Source organism: Xyrauchen texanus, chromosome 11 (genome assembly GCF_025860055.1).
Source record: "Xyrauchen texanus isolate HMW12.3.18 chromosome 11, RBS_HiC_50CHRs, whole genome shotgun sequence".
Lineage (NCBI taxonomy): Eukaryota > Metazoa > Chordata > Actinopteri > Cypriniformes > Catostomidae > Xyrauchen > Xyrauchen texanus.
The window spans coordinates 45,482,768-45,500,594 of record NC_068286.1 but is presented as its reverse complement, the minus strand read 5'-3'; the positions used below and the strand labels follow the sequence as shown (position 1 = coordinate 45,500,594).

Here is a 17,827-nt window from a genome sequence, read left to right as displayed (position 1 = left end):
CTGAGAGGGTGGAGGAGTGATCGAGAACAACGCGACAGCGCATCAGAGAACCGGTGAGTGCGTTTCTTTTCTCTCTCTCTCTCTCTCTCTCTCTGTCGCTCCGTGTTGGCCTTTCCCTCGCCTATTTTGTTTTTTTGTTGGTTTTCCCCTCCTGTCGCCTCCCAGGTTGAGAAAGGCGGGGTTGACCCACCTGTAGATTTTTCAATACTCACATTTGAGCCGTTCTTGTCACGATGATGTGTTAGAAGAAGATGTACTCGCCGGTAAACAACAGGAGAAGGTAAAAACGTCAACAGTGGATGTGCATGTCAAGAACTCTTGTGTGAAGAGGTCAGGAGATACCTGCATTTGTATAACTCGAGTCTGACGGACTATGAAGACATCGTTATGGGTGTAAATTCCTTAAGAGAAATAGTCCGGTGTCTCGTACAGTCGCAGCGCGGATGTGCCAACAGCCTGCGCTCGTGTTTGACAGTGTGCAGATGCTGAACATTCATGTCAAAATCGAAGTATACTTTGGGCTATAAGTACAGTGCAATAATTTTAGTTTAAGTCACCATTTCTCTGAAGGGTTTGAAAGGGCTGACTGTCATTTTTCATTTATTAACATCATTCATGGGATGAGTAGTTCGTTCCCTTCTTACGGAATTTAAGTACAGTCATGTACCTTTGTCTTTTTGTCTAATTTTCAAATACTTTTTTCCTTCAAATCAAAGTTTGTGATGTTGTAATTAATTTCGGACAAGGTTGGATTGGTTCATGGCTTAGTACACTTTATTGGATTTTTTTTTTTTATAATCCATATGGAGAAAATGAATGGGAAAAATACGACCAGAACCAAGGCTGCCTAAAAAAGTGGTTAGACACTGTTGTGCTTTATTATAACGTTAGCTTGCTTTTTTAGCGTTTCATGCTTTGACATCACTGTTGCTTGTAGAATCGGGATTCGAACCGCCGTCAGCCGGCATGGGAGGTGGGTGCACTAACGAGGACGCTAAAGGCTTCTAGCGTCAGTCACTAGTGCACCTCTTGAGGTCAGGGGATTGAGGATTACACATACAACATTACCCATGCTATTATGTACCAGCTGGCTCCCGATACATGTCTGATTTTGTCATGTATTGAAAAGTTTGTATCTTGAACTTTTGGATCTACTCCCCTGGCAGATGGTAGCGTCTCCTACTTCTCCTGGTGGATGGCAGCAGGTGCTCCACTTTCCAGTGGACGGCAGCGACTCCTCTCTTTCCTGACGGACGGCAGTGGCTCCTCCGCTTCCCAGCGGACAGCAGCGACTCCTTCATCCCCTGGCGGACGGCAGTGGCTCCTCCGCTTCCCAGCAGATGGCAGCGACTCCTCCATCCCCTGCCGGACGGCAGTGGCTCCTCCGCTTCCCAGCGGACGGCAGCGACTCCTCCATCCCCTTGCAGGACGGCAGTGGCTCCTCTGTCCCCTGGTGGACGGCACTGGCTCCTCCATCCCCTGGCGGACGGCAGCGACCCCTCCGTCTCCAGGTGGATGGCAGGGGCTCATCCGCTTCCATCCTCACTCCGTCCCCTGCTGTACGTCAGTGGCTCCTCTGCTTCCTGGCATACTGCTGTGGCGAGGACTCCACGACAGGTCATCCCTCCTCCTTCCCGGGATTTGGCCCCAGTGTGACGATGTTCTTAAGATGTGCTAGAAGGAGGCGGGAACTAGCTGAACTGTCAATTTAAAACTTTAATCAAACATAATGCAAACATAACATAAACTCCAAAACAAACAAAGACACACACACAGCTTCATGAGTCTCTCTCTCTCTCTCTAACTGGCCTCCGGGCTGGTTAGGACGATTCAGCACCAGGCGTGCATCCTCACGGCCCGGCCACGCTCTCCTCCTCGTTACAAAAACAAATGTGTAGGATAGGAAGTATTTCCTCTTTTTTACAGTATGTTCATCTTAATAGTGCAGAAATGCTGAAAAACACAAGCAGTGGCCAACAACGCTCATGCAAACAAAAAGAGCATTGAAGTTTGTGTGTAGTATGGAAAAACGTAAGTCCGCAAAATGTGACATTTACTATAGGCTAATAATTGTTGATGGTGTTTGAAATAACACGTTACTGAATGATTGATCAAGCTAATTAATGGAAAACAAACAAGGACTCTATTAATAAACTAATCTAACTAATATTAATGTTGATATTGATATGCCTTGATAGGACTTGGTACTGGATGGAAAATAAAATAAAATGTTGTCGCTCTACAGGGAAGGTGATATTATACTCTCCAGTGGCGGAGCTAGGGTGAAACCTGGCCACCCCATTGGCCACCCCTCTCACAACTGCCGCTTTGGGCACAATTTCATTTTTAGAGGTGGAACTGTCTCAATACAACCGCAACACACAGGAGTCTTAACATGTGTGCACACCAAGGTCGCCGCACCTCTCTGTCCCGGGTGTCACTTTCACACTCTGCCATGATACTCTCTGACCTGTTGATTGATCGCTCTGATAACGCCTGTGGTAATCTGTTATTCATGCTGATGTAATCTGGGCTGGAGTCTCGCGCTGCTATGGGAGGTTCCTGTACTGCGCGAGCGCCCGTGATTGCGTTGCGCTGCATCGGTAATGCGCTTACTCCTCTCTTTCCTGACGGACGGCAGTGGCTCCTCCGCTTCCCAGCGGACAGCAGCGACTCCTTCATCCCCTGGCGGATGGCAGTGGCTCCTCCGCTTCCCAGCGGATGGCAGCGACTCCTCCATCCCCTGCCGGACGGCAGTGGCTCCTCCGCTTCCCAGCGGACGGCAGCGACTCCTCCATCCCCTTGCGGATGGCAGTGGCTCCTCTGTCCCCTGGTGGACGGCACTGGCTCCTCCATCCCCTGGCGGACGGCAGCGACCCCTCCGTATCCAGGTGGATGGCAGGGGCTCATCCGCTTCCATCCTCACTCCGTCCCCTGCTGTACGTCAGTGGCTCCTCTGCTTCCTGGCATACTGCAGTGGCGAGGACTCCACGACAGGTCATCCCTCCTCCTTCCCGGGATTTGGCCCCAGTGTGACGATGTTCTTAAGATGTGCTAGAAGGAGGCGGGAACTAGCTGAACCGTCAATTTAAAACTTTAATCAAACATAATGCAAACATAACATAAACTCCAAAACAAACAAAGACACACACACAGCTTCATGAGTCTCTCTCTCTCTCTCTCTAACTGGCCTCCGGGCTGGTTAGGACGATTCAGCACCAGGCGTGCATCCTCACGGCCCGGCCACGCTCTCCTCCTCGTTACAAAAACAAATGTGTAGGATAGGAAGTATTTCCTCTTTTTTATGTTCATCTTAATAGTGCAGAAATGCTGAAAAACACAAGCAGTGGCCAACAACGCTCATGCAAACAAAAAGAGCATTGAAGTTTGTGTGTAGTATGGAAAAACGTAAGTCCGCAAAATGTGACATTTACTATAGGCTAATAAGTGTTGATGGTGTTTGAAATAACATGTTACTGAATGATTGATCAAGCTAATTAATGGAAAACAAACAAGGACTCTATTAATAAACTAATCTAACTAATATTAGTATTGATATTGATATGCCTTGATAGGACTTGGTACTGGATGGAAAATAAAATAAAATGTTGTCGCTCTACAGGGAAGGTGATATTATACTCTCCAGTGGCGGAGCTAGGGTGAAACCTGGCCACCCCATTGGCCACCCCACTCACAACTGCCGCTTTGGGCACAATTTTGTTTTTAGAGGTGGAACTGTCTCAATACAACCGCAACACACAGGAGTCTTAACATGTGCGCACACCAAGGTCGCCGCACCTCTCTGTCCCGGGTGTCACTGTCACACTCTGCCCATGATACTCTCTGACCTGTTGTTGCTGATGCTGTTGTCCAGTCTCTTGCATGAGGAGTATCTGATGGAATAGGGGACTCTGTAAGACACTCTGGAGCAGACTGAGTTTTTCTTCAGTGGGCAGCTCTCCCCTCTCCTTCACCCTCTCCTGCAGACGCTCCACTGCCAGCAAAGCACGCTTTGTATCTACACACACACACACACACACACACACATAAATACATTAATGGCATGCATTTATAGGCCTACCACTTTGATGAAGACCCAACATAAGAGCATATATGACAAGTACCGGTAGCAGCATGCAGTTCACATGCATCACATGTCACTTCAAATATTTTAATATCATTATAATTGTGAAAGAAGTATGACAGATTGAGGGCCACTTAGAATGGCTAAAAATAATGCTGTGTTAGAGCAGTCCTCCGTGAACTGGCTTCCGTACATACCCATCATTTTCAACTCTTTGAGAATTGAATTACCACCACTCTCTTTCTGACATCTGAAAAGGAGTATAATAATGCCAGTAAAACTCATGAACACGTTCAAGATACAAAACAAGCATGAACAGATTAGTCTGGGATGGAGACTTCAGCATCTTAATCACTACCTGGCATGCACACCTCCGTAAGGGCCCTCCTTACCTGTGAAAGCAGCAGTGACGTTTGGCAGAAAGTGAGTGACACAGCTTGGCAGAGCTCGCGACAGTCTCTAACCGATGACAGGCTTTATGAATTGCACCGACGGATCACTCCATAACTCATTGATCGCTCTGATAACGCCTGTGGTAATCTGTTATTCATGCTGATGTAATCTGGGCTGGAGTCTCGCGCCGCTATGGGAGGTTCCTGTACTGCGCGAGCGCCCGTGATTGCGTTGCGCTGCATCGGTAATGCGCTTACCGGGGAGGCTTAGCAGCTGTAAACGGACTTAAACTGTGAACGACAGTAATTACCCGGGACAGATGTCCTTACAACCTATCTGAAAGGGCTTTATCGCCTAGCCGTGGGCGGTCTTACACAATGGACAACAATGGATATAAACGGAAAACAATAAAGGAGGGTTATTTTTAACCGGGCCTTTCACGGTGAAGGTGACTGATGTGCAAATATGATCGAAAGGCCTTTATAAAGGGATTTTGCAGTGGCTGCGGTGCTTGCCGGACAAAAAGATGAAAACAAACGTTTATATTTGTTAGCTAACAATATACACAGAAAAAAATTATTAATAATAATAATTAAAAAATATATATATATATATATATATATATATATATATATATATATATATATATATATATATATATATATATATATATATATATATAATTTATTTTTTATTATTAATATTTTTTATTAATATATATTTATATATAGGCCTATACATGTTTTAAATTAATTATTTAGACAAAAATATAATTGTGCCACCATATCAATGTATTTATAATTGTACACACCATATAATTCATTATAAAAATAAATTTAATTCATTATTATAATTTTTTTTAATTGATGACTTGGACCAAATAATAAAGAAAAGGAGCCAATAATTGCCCAGAATATAGATGGGAACTCCTTCAATACTGTTTAAAAAGCATCCCATGCTGATACCTCAAGACGTTTATTGCGAAAATGTCTAGAGAACATTTCTGCAAATTCTAGGCAAAGGGTGACTACTTTGAAGATGCTAAAATATAACACAGTTTTGATTGATTTTGGATATTGTTTAGTCACAACATAATTCCCATATTTCCATTTCTATTATTCCATAGTTGTGATGACTTTACTATTATTCTAAAATGTGAAAAATTATATATAAGTCTTGTTTTAAGAATGCTTAGATATTTTTACTGGAAAACAAGACAAAAATACTAATTTAGAAAATGTATGTATTTATTTATAATGTACCAATTTACAAATGTAGCTAACTCATATACATGATCTTAAAATAAGTTGTTAATAGAGTAGGCCCTGATGATGCTCAGTCTAAAAGATGAGGTGCAACAAGCATAAGCGCATTTTCCTAAAATTAAACCGTTACCTGGAAATAGATGTAACACTCAGTCCGTTTATAGCTGCCTCAAGTGTGAGTGACAGGCAGTGTTGGGTAAGTTACTCTAAAAAAGTAATTAATTACTAACTACTAATTACATCTTCTACAGTGTAATTAGATTACTGTACTAATTACTCTCTGAAAGGTAATTGCATTACTTATTACATATTACTAATTACTTTCTAAAACCCTTATCAACCTCGACCAGATGAAAAATGCAGGCATAGACATGAAACTGTTCTTTTAATTCTTTTAAATAAATCAGATAAAATCAAATAAATTATTCATGAACTGGCCAGAGAATTTAAAGGGGCAGCGTTAAAATAGAAAGAATACATTTTAACATAAGATGTTCGATTTCGATTTTAAAATCACTATTGTTTTATATATTGAGTCTAAAGTATTTAACGCAAAAACTTCATATGTAAATGTAAGCGCAGCGTAGATCTAGCGGGAAGACTAGCAGCTGTACATCATCGTGCCATTAGCGGGTAACTCCTAGCCAATCACATGTAAGCCGTTGCTTTATCAGTCTGCTCACAATCTATCACATTGCTGTTTCAGTGTGCTAACGCGGCAACCTCCACCACCCCACCACCACCAGTTGAGTCCTGTCCTGCACAGGGGTAGGCTCCTCGCCCCTGCCTCCTATCTCCGGCAGGATCTGACGGTTCCGAGTACAACTTCTTCGGACCGCCAGACGGGGCTTACGCCAAAGAGAGACATTACTTTTCTGTTTTTATATTCATCAAATAAATGTAAGCTAAAACTTTACTCAAATCTGCGAGTCTTCCTGATAGAACTTTAATTACTGAAAAATTAAGAGTAATCCCTTACTTTACTTTTTTCAATGAAAAAGTATTTTAATCACAGTTATTAATTACTTAGTATTGCGTTACACCCAACACTGTTGACAAGTGCTACGCCATGTTTTATCATTTGCTTTCAGTCCTTATCTTCAAAGCCCTTTATGTTCTCGTTGTGTATCATTCTGAGAGTGATTGACATGGAAGCTTTAAACAGCGAGAGAACGTGTAAATACATTGTAGATAATTAAGACATACTGTAGATTTAATTGGAAATGGTAGGAGTGTATGGAGCCAGATTTGTGCCAAAACTAAACAATGATTTACTTTTTGGAGAAATGTCCTCTGGTCTAATGAAACAAAAATGTAACTGTTTGGCCTTAATGACCATCATTATGTTTGGAGGAAAAAGGGTGAGGCGTGCAAGCCGAAGAACACCATCCCAACTGTGAAGCATGGGGGTGGCAGCATCATGTTGTGGGGGTGTTTTGCTGCAGGAGGGACTGGTGCACTTTACACAATAGATGGCATCATGATGAAGGTAAATTATGTGGATTTATTGAAGCAAAACCTCAAGACATCAGCCAGGAAGTTAAAGCTCAGTTGCAAATGGGACAATGACCCCAAGCATACCTCCAAAGTTGTGGCAAAATGGCCTTCACAAAGCCCTGACCTCAATCCGGCAGAACTGAACTGGCCTACAAACCTGACTCAGTTACACCAGTTCTGTCTGGAGGAACGGGCCAAAATTCCAGCAACTTATTGTGAGAAGCTTGTGGAAGGATACCCAAAACATGTGACCAAAGTTAAACAACTTTAAGGCAATGCTACCAAATACTAACAAAGTGTATGTAAACTTCTGACCAGGGTCGCCGCTAGGGTTTCTGGGCCCCCTGGCTAATTAGTACTCAGGGCCCCAAGCCCCCACCCCCCCTATTATCTTATCTTATTGCCACGTGTAAAAACGATCATTATCAATAAGCAGAACAATTATTGCATATTCAATAAGAGACAATGAAGGACTACATTTGAACAGTTTATTAAATTAACTGAAATGATGCATTTATAACTATATACAAATAACTATATATGAACAGTACAAGTAATTAACAGCATTGTACTCTCTTTCTAATACACAGACAATATAGAAACTCTGTCTGGATGTCTTTATAAGCTGTCGACTTGTAATTTCTTATTCCCCAAGTGCCTAGCGCCATCTTGGAAATCAAGCTGTCTTGCTATATTGTGTTCAATAGACAGCATGGCCAGACCATTTAGTCTTTCCTGAGACATTGTTGATCGGCCTTACTGAAGGCTCTCTCCACACGTGCAACGGTCACAAGCAAAGTGCACAATATGTACACTTCACTGAAAATACTCTGGAGCTGCATCCTGTAGATTTGATTCAAAAGCTCAAGTGGGGAAAGTAGCTGCATTTACAGCATTGTAAACCAACTGTTGTAAAATCACTTTGGTATTCTTTTATTAGTGGATGGCACACTACTGAGACTGTATCCTCACTCATGCACGGCTGTGGCTCAGGTGGTAGAGCGGGTCGGCCAATAATCGCAGGGTTGGTGGTTCGATTCCCAGCCCACATGACTCCACATGCCGAAGTGTCCTTGGGCAAGACACTAAACCCCAAGTTGCTCCCATTGGCAGGCTAGCACCTTGCATGGCAGCTCTGCCATCATTGGTGTATGAGTGTGAATGGGTGAAAGAGATGCAGTGTAAAGTGCTTTGAATACAGCTAAGGTTAAAAAAGTGCTATATAAGTGCAGACTATTTGCAGGACACTCAATTCATCATGGAATCTAGTTGTCTGGAGAATTTAGGTTCAATCTAAATTCTGATTTGCCACCAATGAAGCTTCAGAAAGCAGGATGTCCCATTTCTCTCTAATAGCCAGCATCTCTTCCAATAGGACCTCAATGATATTTGCCTGTACATTCAGTGAAATCTTTCCAGATTGAAGGCTTATATTACGGTCTTCAATGTGTTGGAGCACTTTGCACCAAACTGTAAGAAGCACAATGGCTTCAAAAGACATAAGCATAAAGTATGCTCTCAAGGGCCACTTCTGCATTTGGTCTGACGGCATCTATCCATGCACTCCAATGGGTATCTGACAACCTATGTAAGTAGCAACCTGTCTTCTCTCTCAAAATGGCCTAAAGTTCAGGGCTAGCACTGAAAAGGCAATAAAGGCACATTACGTTTCAAAAACATTTGGTTACCTCTGGACTGGATTCTGCTGTATGCACACCTACAAGGTTTATATGTGCGAGTATGTGGCCAGTGTTTTTTTTTAATTATGTGAGCCTGTTCTCCAATGATTCTGCTTGACATATTTGCGCCATTGTCATAACCCTGGCCCCTGCAATCCACTATATCTACGCCAAGATCTTGCAGAACACTGTGGCAGGGCGGAGGGCGGGGCCGGGTCGTGATCCTACGCACCCGGTCCCGTATTAGGCTAATCAAGCCTCTGAGGTTTAAAGGCCGACTGCAGAGTATCGTGCGGGAGAGAGAGATCGTTTACGGACATGTCTGTCATGTGTGTTTATGTTGTCAGTGTAACGCAGTTAAAGGATGGGCAAGGAGGAGGCGAGAACCGGCTTGACGATATAAATAATAGTTTAATGGTAAACTTAAAAGACAACATAAACACACATGACAGACATGTCCGTAAACAATCTCTCTCTCCCGCACGATACTCTGCAGTCGGCCTTTAAACCTCAGAGGCTTGATTAGCCTAATACGGGACCGGGTGCGTAGGATCACGACCCGGACCCGCCCTCCGCCCTGCCACAGTCAATCACACCTTCAATCATAACTGCAATTTCCTCAGGTACCCCAGAAGTAACATACTGTGTGTGGGAAATGTCTGGAGTTGCATCAGAGAATTGAGAAATATATTGAGTCTTCCCCTTTGATTCAGGATTGTCTTTAAAACTCTCTTCCGAAACACATCAATGAATTAATTTTGAATATCAGAACTCGGATAATGTGTCAGCCTTGTTCCTGTCTTCTTATTCCTCATTTTATCCATGTGGTCTTTGAGGAGTGGATCATAATGTGCCAAAAGTTCAACTGTGCCAAGGAAATTTCCATTATACCCATCATCAAAGTTTTTAGTTTTACCACGAAAAGGCAGGTTTCGAGATGCTAAATGTAGCGCCACGTCTAGAATTTGTTCCATCCATCTGCTTATTGATACCACTTGCTTTCATCATTGAGTGCTGTAGGGTTTTCCATTGAAAATAGCAACTTCTGTGGACTTTCATGATTTGGAAGTTGTCATACATCCTGCGACATGATACTTCAGACTTCTTGTATCCATCTTTATTTCTCTGAGCACTCTAGGAACCTCTGTTCAATTCCTATGAGAAAAGAAAGCACGGATAACAGTTTAAAGCATTTGTGCTTTTGCTGTAAGCAAGACAATCCCTTCTGAGCTTTTCCCTTCCATTGGCAACCTTTGTGAACCGCAAATATTCTGGAAATGGTTTCCCTTGTGAATCTACTGGCATCTCCTTCAATGGCGTCTACAACCTTTGTTGCTAACGTTCTGACAATCATCTCCCTTTCAATGTCCGTTAATTTGTCTGGCCACCGACCTGGGTCATCGGTTAGGTAATCTGTGTTCTCATCTCATCACCAAACTTTTTCCTCTTTGCCTCTTTTCTTCAGCTAGACTTTTGTTGTCTTGACTGTACTGCCACTGTACATCACTGTCACTGCTTCTGTCCTTGACCTGATCTTCCTGCCCGGCACATTTCTCCAATGTGAAACCATGAGAAGGCCCTAGGTCTGGACAAGGCAATACATTTCAATATACTAATAAAATAAATGGGTTGGCGTGATATGAGCGTGAAGAGATCGTATATGTTCCGCAACTGCTTTCGGGTCCTTGAATGACGTATGACGTGCGAGTAAGGGCAGCTGGTGGACTTTCTGGTGCCCTCCTAGGGTAAGATTGTGCCCCCCTAGGGAGTTGGGAAGTAGTATTATGTCTTATGCCGAATTTACACTGCACGATAGTTTTGTGGAGATCACCGACAAAAGCCTGAAATCGTAGGCAAATCGGAGCTCGCTCCTGTGAGCGACGCACGCAATGTATGAACTATCAAAGACGCTATTTGAGAGATGTGCCGACGCGTCGCCAATGTCAGCGAGATATCTAGCATGTTAAATATCTGGATCAGTCTGCGACTCCAAATCGTGCAATGTGAAATATGTTTTGACTGAATACAACTGCAGCGTTGAGTTACGGCCAATGAGAGAGCAGGAAACGGGGCACGGGACGTTTCAGTGGGAGGAGTCCTGATGTACCGGCAACAGAATATCAACTAGCATGACTGCGGTATCAAGAAAGTCTCACTGGACCGAAGAAATTAAGGAATGATTAGTGGAACATTGGCAGGAGCACCAGCACCTATTTGATGTTTCCTCTGAACTGTAGCACAACCGGGTGAGAAAGAGAAGAGCTGGAGAGGAATCGCCAATTCTTTTGGACAGTCAGGTCAGCAAATAGGTCGATTTTACAGTAGGAGCTACTTATTCATATTGTAACCAATTAAATATATGATTAAAAACATACACATCATATTTTGAAAGGCATAACATATGATCATGCATTTGTTTTCGTATCTCGTATCACTTCTTGCGTGTACTCTGTTGTGAAACGTAATTTGGAGTTCAGGCAGAGTCGTCGGGGATTCGTCAGTAGTGAAATGTCTTGTAATGTGTTCACACCTGTCGCCGAATCCTCGTGTAATTAGAAAACGCCACGACTTCCATAAAGTATGTAATATGAACGGTACCATGATCCGATGTCTTTGAATGTCGTGTAGTGTGTAGGAGGCATTAAAGGGACACACACACATGCACTTGGCACAGTCTGAGGACATTCATTAAAGCGTGCTTCTTAATAGATTATTGTGCAAAGAGGCCATTTATATACCAAAATCATACAGGAAATTATTGGGTTCTGCTGGGCCCCCCTGTCTGACCACTGATGATCAGGGCCCTTAGAATCATCTTAATCAACTGTATTTGTTTGTTTAGTTTTGGCACATATTTGACTCCATAGGAGTGTTACATAACTGCAGGCGAAAGGTTGACCCATCTCTGCTGTGCGCCTTCTCCGCCACTAGAGCGAGCACGGGTCCTCCCCTCATCCCAGGTCCAGATTCATCCCTCTCTTTTCCTCCCTTTCTTTCTTTTTCCCCTCCCACCCTCCATCCTTGAACCAAGCATCTCTTTGCTTCCAAATTGGCTTGTCGTTTTCTCTCAGCGCTCGCTCCATAGCTGTCGGGTCGCGGCCCTTCATGCACGGACGATCTAGCGATGGACTGGCGCTGATCTCGCGGATTGCGCCATCATTAGACCCATTCTGCGCATCTTCCTCTAGTAATTCCAGAAACGCACTGATCGGGATACAACACACGGGCTCTGATCCCCGTGTCCACCATAGATCCATTGGGAAAGGGACGGAGGTTACTCGATATATCGCTCTGAGCCTCAGCCTGTGTCTTTGAGGATTTGAAACCTCATAAAGGCGCATCTGGAGACGGAAGATCCAAGCATCTTCTGCGCGTTTCTCTGCGTGTTTTATTCACACACGGACACACTGTCACGGGAATTAAGGAGCATACTGAGATCACACAGCTCGATGCTGTTGAGCGCATCCGGAGTCGATCATTCCAGCGCTGCATAAGATGCGGTAAGTCAAAGCTTTTAAATGAGGTGACGTTATTTCTTAATGGACAATAAATCAATAACCGATGGACGTTTGGATGGCTGGAGCAGCAGTTAGTGTAGTTTGGACTCCTCTAACTCTTCGTATGCTAGATCTGACTTATGTTCTCTCTTTCTGTGTGTGTGTGTGTATGTGTGAGAGGGCTTTGGACACACGATGCTTTTTGCCGTGTGTCGTGCATGGTGTTTTAATGGGCGTCGGTGAGCGCGCGCGCGTGTGTTTGAGTGTACAAGTCGCTGCCTTTGAGCTCTTGGCGTAATAATGAAGCGATTGCTTTAATTTGTTTATAAGAGCCGTAATGGATTCAGCGTATCCAAATACCCTGTTTTATCAGTGATAATGCCGTTAAATTGATGTCCTATATTCAGAGCTCCCTTCATTCTTTATATACCTAAAGAGAAGACTGTCAACGCCTCGTTCGACTTAATGCCTTATGATTGCCTTTCATTCCTTCTGTGCATAAATATGTGCATGCATGTTTGCATAGAAACGTGTTGGTATGGTATCATCTAGAAGAAAGAGGAGAACAACATCTGCACAATAAACAGCCACTCTGGTTGCCTTGAAAACATCAACAGGCATGCATGCAACTAAACACTGAGATCTGTGTAGACATGCTGTGATCTTAATTCATTGACTAATAAACACACATTCATGTCACTCTAAAAAAATGTCATGGAAATTGCTATGCATGTTGGATCATCATACATCTAACTAAATAACAAGAGACACTTCTCATATATGTTTAAGTGATTGTTTACTTTAATGTGGATGACCCATTTTCTGCATTGCACTGATTGTAGTGCATCCGTGTCACCATTCACTTTGGCAAGGAATAGAAAAAAGATACAGCGAGAGACACAGAAAGAAATGACAGATTAGTTCACATGCCTGTGCCCAGATCAGAAGCTAAACCCTTTGAAGTCCAACCCCCCCCCCAATGAAGTCCAACGTGGGAGGATTATCCGTTTTCTATTTAGATGTGGGCTCCAAAAGTCTGGGACCACATTAGAAATCTGGGAATCCAAATCGGATTTAAACCTAGAAATGAACGTGCTTGGTGACGTTACGAATTGATTAAGAAATATTTAAGATTCTGCACTATTTGCAGGCCACTTATCAAAGAATCGATGACATTGACTGCGTTAACGCCGTTGTAAAGGTCAGATGTGCTTGCTTTCATGGAAGCACACATGAGCTCTGTGGAACAGTCTCAGATCATGCTGGGATAACATGGATCGTCAGGTTTGGCACACACTTGTGGAGTCCATGCCAGCTCGAGTGCATGTTGTCATCGAAGCAAAAGGCGGAAATTCATGTTAATACTGTTAAAGTCAGTGGGCATGGCCATGAAGTTTAGATGATAAGCCTGGGCGCAACTGGGTGGGCGAAATCACACGTGCAAGGCACTAATGGGCTGGGTCAAGTGCAATTTCATTCTGAGGTTTTTCAATGGATATTACACCATTTGCATCCATTCCCAGTCAAGCAACATCGATAAAAATACTAAATAGCTCCCAAAACAATAAATACCATCAAAAAGCACTTTCCTAAACACCTGTTTGTCACTATACACTGCAAAATGTTCCTATTCAATGAGATCATTGCGTGTAATGCCTAAAGGTTGATTTTGAGGCAATTTGATCAAATATATATATTTTTTTAAATGTTGTAAATTTATGTAGCTAATTAACATTCTGGAAATGATCACATTTATTTTGAAATACAACACAGTACTTATATGGCAATTTCAATTTGGTTCAAGGTGAAAAAAACGTCATTAGCTGTCTAATGCCTCCTACACACTACGCGACTTTCAAAGACATCGGATCGTGGTACCGTTCGTATTACACATCTGGAACACACTTCATGGAAGTCGTGGCATTTTCTAATTACACGAGGAATCGGCGACAGGGGTGAACACGTTACAAGACATTTCACTACTGACGAATCCCCGTAGACTCTGCCTGAACTCCAAATTACGTTTCACAACAGAGTACACGCGAGAAGTGACACAAGATATGAAAACAAATGCATGATCATATGTTGTGCATTTCAGAATATGATGTGTATGTTTTTAATTATAGATTTAATTGGTTACAATATGAGTAAGTAGCTCCTATTGTAAAATCGACCTATTTGCTGACCTGACTGTCTGAGAGAATTGGCGATTCCTCTCCAGCTCTTCTCTTGTGCTACAGTTCAGAGGAAACATCAAATAGGTGCTGGTGCTCCTGCCAATGTTCCACTAATCTTTCCTCCATTTCTTCGGTCCAATGAGACTTTCTTGATACCGCAGTCATGCTAGTTGATGTTCTGTTGCAGGTACATCGAGACTCCTCCCACTGAAACTTCCCGTGCCCCGTTTCCTGCTCTCTCATTGGCTGTAGCTCAACGCTGCAGTTGTGTTCAGTCAAAACATATTTCACATTGCACGATTTGGAGTCGCAGACAGATGCAGATATTTAACATGCTAGATATCTCGCTGACATCGGCGACGCATCGGCGCTTCTCTCAAATCACGTCTTTGACAGTTCATACATTGCGTTCGTCGCTCACGGGTGCGAGCTCAGATTTGCCTACGATTTCAGGCTTTTGTCGGCGATCTCCACAAAACTGTCGGCGAGCGAAAACCAGCATAATAAGTGAAAGGATTGTATATGGGATAAAAAGCCCCCCCCGTTGCGGTGGCTAAAGGCCTCTTTTAAACACATTGTTTTTCGTAAGTGTAGTGAATAGATCTGTATTGAAGAATGTTCAAAGTGGGCTCATCCAATCACAATAGAGATTCATTTGTTTATAGAATACTTGAGATGTTATGAAATGTCAAATGTGATTGAAATGAAATGAAGAAATGACGCACCATTTTCTGAAGTGCTATTGCCCCGGTATGTGCATTGTATCAAGTGGTGTGGGGTAAAAGGCTCCCTAGACCAGGGGCGAAATTTTCATCAAAATGTTGGGGGGGACAATAAACATAACAATTCTCAAGAGCAATTTTTGAAGGGGACACCAAGGGGTTTTTTGTTGTTGCCCCGTTTGCATTTGTATTATTTTATTTCTTAAACAATTATTTTAAGAATATATCATTATATTATTTACAATACACATATTTTAATGATATTTTATGGGGGGACAACCCTAAGATAGGGGAGGTCCTGACCCCCCCCGACCCCCCGCGATTTCCACCTATGCCCTTGACCCTTAAAAAAATAAACATTAATTCTGTTGTTATTTTTTTTCACATAAATGATGTTGCTCCATCAATGTTCAGTATAAATAAATGCATTTCTTGAATCTTGAGACACTTTGTGAGCATTAAAAAAAGCGAATTTTCCTTAATGTGTAACTTTAGCCCTGTTGTACCCTATTCCCTATCAACCTGTCTCACCTGTGGTCTTGACGGTGTTACGGGACGTTGAAACGTGCTTGCTGCTCCCATAATGTTCATTATTTATGTCACATTTTTTGTAAAGTGGCCTTGAGCTTTGGAAAAGTGCTTTACAAAATAAACATATTATATAATTATTATTTCGGTCACGAAAATAGAGCCAATCAATTCCAGGCAGGATGCACGATCAAAACAAAGTTATTTCTGTAGGTTTTCTTCAGGTTTACAGTTTTCAGACATATAAATAATAACCAAGTGTTCTGGTGAGCTTGAAAAAACAAACTGTATCAAATCTTTATTCAGCAAATGTAAAAACTCTTTATATTTGCTTTTGTTGAAATATTTGGCATATAATTTCTACCAGCAAGAAATATTTGAGATAATAGTTTAAATAATTTACACCGTGGCACTTGCATCAATGCATGATAACGCGCCAATTTAAATCCTTTCTGCTAATGCCAGTAAAGATCATCACTGAGTGTTATTTGTGGAACTTGTGTCGTTTGATGGCCTCTGTTGGTGCCGAGGGTATTTTTTCTATAGACGGGACAATTAGAGACTTGTGTGAGTTTCTGGAGACTGTTGCCAGTCAAGATGCTCCCTCTGTAACCTCTGTCCCACGTTTTATCAGTGGGTGGTGCATTGAATATCTCAGTGAGGGTTCACACGCAGGGTGGGGCTGTATTTTTCAGATTGGGTTTTTAGTTCGCTCTGTTTGCCTTGATGGGGGTGTTGTGTAATTCCAGTCTTGGTGTCTAAATGATTGCGTGGGTGCACTGCGGTTTATTTGTTACACGATGTGTATGATGTGTACCAGAGGCACAGGTGCTTATAAGTATTTGACGCATAACATGTTCATGGACCTTTCTTTTTTGTCAACATGAAGATTTAATGTTATAATTTATATGAATGTATAAGGGAAAGTCTATATAAGCTATTATTATTTTATCGTTAACCTCGTGCGACCCTGCGTCCACATGTGTGGACGTTGTATTTCGGCTTCGCTGTACGCAACACGTAATTTAAAAGAATTTAAACCGGCTGAATACCGTTCGCATGATTTAAGGGTTAAATGTCTGCCGCAGCGTGTCAAGTGACACAACAGGATGACGTTGATATACAGGATGCTCTGCTATGGGTGCAGCGCCGACAAAAGTGTCTCTGGTAAGAAAACTATTTTAGTTTTTTATTGAAACATGTTTGGTTGTGAAGAGCGTTTCTAGTTTAGTTTGATGTGATGCGTTGAAAAATCCATACATTTTTGGTGCGTCAGCGTGCTGATAAACATGTTGTCCACACATGTGGAAAATGGGACCTCATTACCATAAAAGTTGAAAAAAAAACATCTGTGGGTCAGTTCTCTTCATTTTAATATAAATTTTGCTGTAATTTTTACAAAGTCTCAAAAACATGAATAACCAACACACCTGTGACATGGACACATAATAAACTATTTGATGAAAACAATCAGACTTTCTATTAGGGCTGCACAATTAATCGAAATAAAATCGAAACCGCGATATGACCTTGTGTGATAATTAAATTGCAAAGGGCAAAATTAATTAATTAAATTAAATAAATAGTGTGCTCCCTTCAAAGTTTGTTTGCGCTGCTCTGTCCAGTCTATATTAAGTCAGAATATTGTTACAGTGTTTTCAGAGCGGTTCTGTGCTCCACAACTCGCTCTCATGCTTAGAGTAACAGAAGTGCTCTTGAGTTCGGTTCTGTTTGCTTACGTGCGCCAAACGCTTTATTTACATTAAACTGGCGCGTCCTGCGTGAAGCGTTTTTTATTATTATCTGCGGTAGCAGCATCTCAGTCTCCGCAAGGCACATGTATCATAATAATATCGCAGAATACAAGATGGGGTATAATTCAAACATCTTTATTAAATGATTGCTGAGCAAACAGCATTAACGGTAACACCTGTAGAGTCCAGAAACATGCGCTCTTCTTTCGCCTGTCATTTGTTTACCTCTCA

The 17,827-nt window shown here is 42.3% G+C and overlaps 3 protein-coding genes across 5 annotated transcripts in view; 2 read left to right on the top strand and 1 right to left on the bottom strand.

Annotated features, from left to right (window-relative positions):
• Window positions 1-4,657, bottom strand: part of LOC127652072 (multiple PDZ domain protein-like) — a 53,295-nt gene extending 48,638 nt beyond the window's left edge. For all 3 annotated transcript variants that reach the window (XM_052138130.1, XM_052138128.1, XM_052138129.1), the window contains exons 1-3: window positions 4,477-4,657; window positions 4,282-4,334; window positions 3,849-4,018 (exon numbers count right to left, since the gene is read on the bottom strand). In XM_052138130.1, the coding sequence (XP_051994090.1) occupies window positions 3,849-4,018; window positions 4,282-4,288 (177 nt within the window). In that variant the 5' untranslated portion in view covers window positions 4,289-4,334; window positions 4,477-4,657. The remainder of the gene's footprint in view (window positions 1-3,848; window positions 4,019-4,281; window positions 4,335-4,476) is intronic.
• Window positions 1-17,827, top strand: part of LOC127652078 (histidine-rich glycoprotein-like) — a 133,654-nt gene that overhangs the window by 36,428 nt on the left and 79,399 nt on the right. The gene's annotated exons all lie outside the window — the stretch shown is intronic.
• Window positions 11,867-17,827, top strand: part of LOC127652091 (adhesion G protein-coupled receptor L3-like) — a 156,878-nt gene continuing 150,917 nt past the window's right edge. Inside the window, exon 1 of the mRNA XM_052138153.1 lies at window positions 11,867-12,418. The gene's annotated coding sequence lies outside the window, so the exon portion shown is untranslated. The remainder of the gene's footprint in view (window positions 12,419-17,827) is intronic.